Source organism: Carex rostrata, chromosome 30, assembly GCF_964058835.1.
Source record: "Carex rostrata chromosome 30, lpCarRost1.2, whole genome shotgun sequence".
Lineage (NCBI taxonomy): Eukaryota > Viridiplantae > Streptophyta > Magnoliopsida > Poales > Cyperaceae > Carex > Carex rostrata.
Genome location: NC_135947.1, coordinates 3439578 through 3445736, shown reverse-complemented (window position 1 = coordinate 3445736; position 6159 = coordinate 3439578). Strand labels below are relative to the sequence as shown.

Genomic DNA, 6159 nt, shown 5'->3' with positions numbered 1-6159 from the left:
CGATCTCCACAAGTGTTTTACAGTCGGAGTATACGGCATAGTTGGTCTCTTCATATATCTGACAATGTACTTCAGCAAACTGAAGAGCATTCAGCAGCGGCAGTTTCTGCTTGCAGTGGATCCGAAGCTTGGATACGCTTGTATCTGACCAGTTGTATGGCTCCTGTTTCATTGTATAGCACAATTTCCATGCCCGCCTTCTGTCTCGCGTCCCAGGATGCAGGATGCATCAACCAGAAGCACCCTTGTATGTGGCAGTATCAGCTAACTGTACAGTTAGATACTCCACCTTTGTTGATCACCAAAAAGAACATGAAATCTAAATAACCCAGACAGAATTAATTGCCACCACATCAGATTAATCCAGCAACTAAACAAAACTTTCGGCACAATATTATTGTAAAAGGAAACAAAAACAAAGAAAAAACGAAGCTTGCTACAATTTTCTTCTTCCTCAGATTAACCCAGTGCAGTGATAAATATTAACAAATCAAATATGCCGCAAAGAGAAAAATAATTTACTCATCTTTGACAAATGACCTTGATTTGTCTGACAATGATTCCGAGGAATCCACAACTTGCATATCATGCCTATAAGAAAAGGTCTGGAATCCAGTGGGGCTGAACAACTGGCCCGACCCGCCGCTACTGATGGAGACTGACCTCTCTATATCCTCTCTGTTGGCCACAATCGGGATCGAACGGTCAGGAATTGAAATTGATGGCAGTGCTGAGTCTGATTCTAGAATCTTGAGCACCTGATCCATGGTGGGCCGTGCATGCAGCTGGGGATGGGTGCACAAGACGGCAACAAGCACATGCTTCTCCATCACCTCAGGAGGATCGCACTCCTCCATTCCTTCCTCTACGACGTTGAGTGCCCGGCTTCGCCTAACGAGCGACCACGCCCAGTCCGTTAGGACAAAGCTCTGCCCCTCTCCTAGCGATATAAGAGCTTTCTTCCCGCTCAACAACTCGAGAAGCACCACCCCGAAGCTGTATACATCGCTCTTCTCAGTCAATTGGCCGTACAGAGCGTACTCTGGAGCAACATAGCCCATGGTGCCGGCAACCCGTGTGCTAACATGGGTCATGCCTTCAGGGGCAAACTTGGCCAGACCAAAGTCAGCCACCTTCGCCTCGAAGTCCGAGTCGAGCAATATATTGCTGGCCTTGATGTCCCTGTGGATGATAGCAGGCTGGGCGCCATAATGCAGGTAGGCGAGGCCGCGTGCTGTGCCAAGGGCGATCTTCTGGCGTATGGGCCAGGGGAGGCTGCTGTTGCGGCTACGGCTCTCTTGATCCTTAGATGCAGATGCAGGAAGGGCAAGAGGAGAGAAGAGGTGGTCATAGAGGCTGCCGTTGGGAATGAGGTCGCAGACAATGATCCTCTGGTGGCCTTCGAGCGGAGTGGTGCAGATGCAGTAGCCGCGCAATGCCACCAAGTTGATGTGACGCACACTCGCTATCACCTCAACTTCGTGTACAAATGTCTCCTCCCCTGCAGCAGAGCAGTTCTTGAACCGCTTGACGGCCACCTGCGACCGGTCCGGCAGAATCCCCTTGTAAACGTTGCCGTAGCCACCGCGGCCTATGATATTCTCTCTGGAGAAGTTCTTGGTGGCCTTTCGGATTTCATCAAGAGTGAATTTGATCACCGTAGAGCTGGCGGTTATGGATTCCAGTGCCCGCGGAGTGGTCTGGAGGGAGGACCCATGCAGGGGTGAGGCGGCCCTTTTTCCCTTGCAGCGGTACCACCAGCAGAATCCCAGCAAGAGCAGGAGCAATGCGAGAAGGCCAAAGACCAGGCCAAAGATCAAGGCTGAAGAGGGGTGGGAAGAGGAGGAATTAGAGGAGGTGGTGAGGAGGAAGAGGCAGTTGGCAGTGGCAGGGTCAGTGGGCCCGAGGGCATGGAAAGCGGCAGCATAGATGGAGGAGTAAGCAGTGCAGGTGGTGACGTTGTTGGGGTCAGGGCCGGTGAGGTAGGAGGCCTTGAGGGTGTTGAGGGCGACGGTGCAGGCAGTGCAAGAGGGTACAGGGGCGAGGGAGCGATTGCAGGCTGTGGAGAGGGAGGAGATGGCGGAGGGAGGGACAACAGCCTCAAAGTCAGCACGGGAGGAGATGTTCTTGCAGCCCTGGGAGATGGAGGGGTCGAAGCCGCAGGAGGAGGGTAGGGAGAAGGAGGAGGGGAAGAGGGAGGCGGTCAGAGTGGCAGAGAGGCCGGACCAGCAGGCATCATCGGAGGAGGAGGGAGGGAGAAAGAGAGAGGTGGAGCGGAGGTAGGTGGAGAGGAGGAAGTAGAGGCACTGCAAGGCGAAGGAGCAGCGAGAAGAGGGGTCGGAGGGTACGGGCGACGGCGACAGGTAGGGCTGTAAGAGGCTGAAATCCAGGGGGCAGCTACTATTTGTATTATTTGTAGTAGTTGATACTGCTACAGGTAGGAATGAGTATTGCCACAGCAGCTGGAAGAGGAGGAGCAATCGCAGCAGGTGAAGATTCATCATTCATACCCTCCTCTCTCTCTCTCTCAGTTTATTGGTTCCTTGTGTCCGTCGTCTGTATCTGTTCCCTCTTCAATTCAACAAGCTAACTTTTTGCATTAAATAGCTGATGCCACGTAAGATAGGATTGATGCTCACTGCTTTGTATCTATTCCAGTGCAGAATTAGATTTGGAATGAACTGAAAAAGAAAAGAAAAAGAAAGTGTTACAGGTTTTGTACTGAAAACAAAGAAAAAAAGTGTTTACTGGTAACATGTTTTGTAAAGTACATGAGCATACAGAATTGTTATCTGTGAGCATGAAATTGTAAAACTGTAATATGACAGAGAACAACATATTTAAATATATTACAGTTTACATGATTTGTGAAGTACAAAGGCTTATGTACACTTTTACCTCTGTATTCTCTTTTCTTGATAAGAGTTCTGTAATAGTAAAAAAAACTTTCACCTTTGTATTCTCTTTTATCGATAGAAATTCTGTAATAGTAAAATCTAATAAATTACCATTTACATATGTACACTTTCACTTTTGTATTCTCTTTTATCGATAAGAATAGTGTTTCGTATATATAATAGATATATAAATAAATTGTCAAAATAAAAAAATAAGAAGGAAGAGCAGTACCTATGCACATGCAGATAGAGAATTCTCAAGGATATTCTAAATCGCCTATTCAGTCGACACAGTGTGTACAAAATTCTATGTCTGATCTGATTGCAATGTTCTGCAAGAACAATATGTAATAATCAATTAACATAGCACATCCACTGTTATGTCATACTATAAACATATCTCAATATTGGAAGTTTTTTCGCATATCCAGTTACTGTATTGATTAATTTTTTATCTCAACTGAAAGAAGTACTAATTGTCAAGCGACAAAAATCAAATAGGGAAAACCATTCGATGTTGAATAACACGTAATTTGTGTTAATATACAATGAGAAAAGCCACTTTCCATTGGCACCATTGAAAAAAGATGGTTTCTCTCAGTTGATTTGTATATGAGTTTGACGTGTTAAATAGATTAAGTTTAAATTTTACTCTTAATCACCGGCATAAGAAATGTTTATATAAACAACATTCAATTTGAAACCGTGTCAATATTAGGGATATTATAAAGGCATAAGGGAGCAAAGTGTAACTTGAAACCATCCATGAACTTGTTTACATTGTATTTGAGTTTGGTAACAGGACAGTGCAACACCAGTTTCCCATAAATTTGCAAATGGGGCAAATATAGCATTTGTGTTTTGCTCAATTCGAGTTTGGTATCAGGAAAGTGCAATACAAGTTTTCCATAAAATTGCAATTGGAACAAATATAGCATCCTGTTTTTGCTCAATTGTGACAAATATAGTAACAATTAGATCGATAAAAAAAAAAAAAAAAAAAAAACAATTCAGGTTTCTCGATTTGGAAAAGAAAAAAAATGACTGGTTGGTGGGTATGTTTCGATTTACTCTGATCGGAGTGAGATTCCCCAAAAATCGTAAGAAAAAAAGAAGGGAATGTAAAAGAGAAAGTAAAATGAAGAACCTGCTTCAAACTTCGGAGAATCGCACAGTGAGAGATAGCGCTCTTGAAGAGGGAGACAGTGACAGAGAAGAGAAGACACGGCTCGGCTGTCTCTCTTTCTGTCTCCGACTCTCCGTAGCTCAACTACTTTCGGAAATAAATTTCCGTGTAGCAGCTCAATTCCTTCGGAAATAAATTTCCGTGTAGCGACATGGGCTTTTGGCCCAAATCAATTGGGCTTCAATTATAACAGTGTGTTGTCAAAGATCGATCACTGTCTTTCAGGTAAAGATTTATCGTTAGTTTTAACTTTTAAGTTAAAATTGCCCGAAATTTTTATTAATATCCAAAAGTTTTTCAGCGGGATTTCGAAAAATGCCTAAACCGGTGAGATTTCCTGTTCTATAATTTTGTTAGGATGAAATTTTCAATTTTTTTTTTTTTTACAAATCAGATTTTTTTTAATTTATTTATTTTTTGTATTGGAATATTAAAATTATTTAATATATTTCTTTGAAAATAGATGGAATATAATATAATTTGATTTATTAGAAAGACTAAGACAAATAACTCAGATCAATATTTTTCAGGCCGGATTTTTCGCGGTTATAAGAAAAATTAATATATTTCTTTATGTGTTATTGAAAAAAAATAAAAATACTTAGATTCTGAGTTATTGATCCCGGTTCAAAAGTCACTTCTAAGTAAATACAAAAAATATTGTCATCCTTGTAGTACATTTAATTTATAAAAACTTGTATCTATTTTTGAAAAAAAAACTTTAAATTATTTAAGGATTGTTTTTCAAAAAGAATTTTCTAAATAGATACAACTTTTTAGAAATTAAATGTACTAGAAAAATTACAATATTTTCTTTATTACCTAGAAGTAACTTTTAAACTGCGATCAATAACTCAAATTCAAAGCATATATATTTTTTTCCAATAACACATAAAGAAATAAATAATTTTTTCTTACAGCCGTGAAAAATCCGACCAGAAAAATGTTGATCCGGGTTATTTGTCGCAGTCTTTCTAATAAATCAAATTATATTGTATTCCATCTATTTTCAAAGTAATATATTAAACATTTCTAATATTTTAATACAAAAAATAAATAAATAATTTTTTCTTCTGTTTTATAAAAAAAACAACAAAACAAAACCGGTGAGAATCTCATCGGTTTGGGCATTTTTAGAAATCCCGCTGAAAAGCGTGTAGAATTTGAATTTTTTTTTTTTTTTTGGATATTAATAAAAATTTCGGTAAAATTGTTTTTGTTTTTAGTTAGATGTTAAATGACGAGGCGTGTGTGCTCCAAAGCTAGACATGTTTTATTTTAGCTAGAGTATTACCAACATTTCTTATCTGAATGGACCACCTTTCAAGATATTCTCAATTTTGAGTTTGCCACAAGGTAAGACCAAACAATTCTTTCTGATTACACTTAATGCTTTTGCTTGAACTATTTGAACTTATGAAATAATATCTGTTTTAATCATTTTGCCCCTGATACAGTCCGATCTATTAATTGTTACTAATGTTGTTCACTTTGGTTCTCTATTGGCCTGTAACACTAGAGGAAAACGCCACCCAGGAGCGAGCTGCTTGGCTGCTCCCAATGTAATAAAATGCAGACTATGCAGCCGCATAAAATCTCAGCTATGCAGATTAATATGCTGATTTTACAGTCCGCTTAAAATATTTTATATTTTATTTTAACTACAAAAATACGGATTCTGATCGGATATCGGGTATAAAACCGAAACCAATTCGTAATCCTCCACCAGACTATATTGTCCAGTTCGAAGTTATTTTGAAGGGGAGTGAAGAGGGCTTTATTTATGGAGACTCTAGCGGCTTCAAAATATTAGTTTAAAGATGTGGGACTAAAGAAAACCGGTTTTACAATTGAGGCGCCGCGCCCCAGGTTCATTACTTTATCATTTCCTTTCACGTGCTCCATTTATTACAAAGCTTTTGGGCCAAGGATTAGTTCTCTTAGGGCCTGTTCGGCCAGATCACTATTCACGTGGGAAAAAAAAAATTCAGTTCAACTGAATTTTTTTTTCCCACGGGAACAGTGTTTTTCAGTTCAAATTCCGTGCCCGCGCCCATTCCCATTTGTCGGCCGAAC

At 40.3% G+C, this 6159-nt stretch overlaps 1 protein-coding gene across 1 annotated transcript; it reads right to left on the bottom strand.

Moving 5' to 3' along the window:
* Positions 1 to 373: 373 nt before the first annotated feature.
* On the bottom strand, positions 374 to 4151 carry RKF3 (receptor-like kinase in in flowers 3). Its single transcript, XM_078295348.1, has 3 exons — positions 4045 to 4151; positions 3130 to 3229; positions 374 to 2681 (listed from the first exon to the last, which is right to left on the bottom strand). Exon 3 carries the CDS (start codon positions 2502 to 2504, stop codon positions 519 to 521), a length of 1986 nt encoding a protein of 661 aa, XP_078151474.1. The 5' UTR covers positions 2505 to 2681; positions 3130 to 3229; positions 4045 to 4151; the 3' UTR covers positions 374 to 518.
* Between the last annotated feature and the right edge of the window lie 2008 nt (positions 4152 to 6159).

Bases quoted from the DNA above. Each gene is read 5' to 3' on its own strand.
- RKF3 (XM_078295348.1), bottom strand. From the start codon at position 2,504: ATGATGAATCTTCACCTGCTGCGATTGCTCCTCCTCTTCCAGCTGCTG.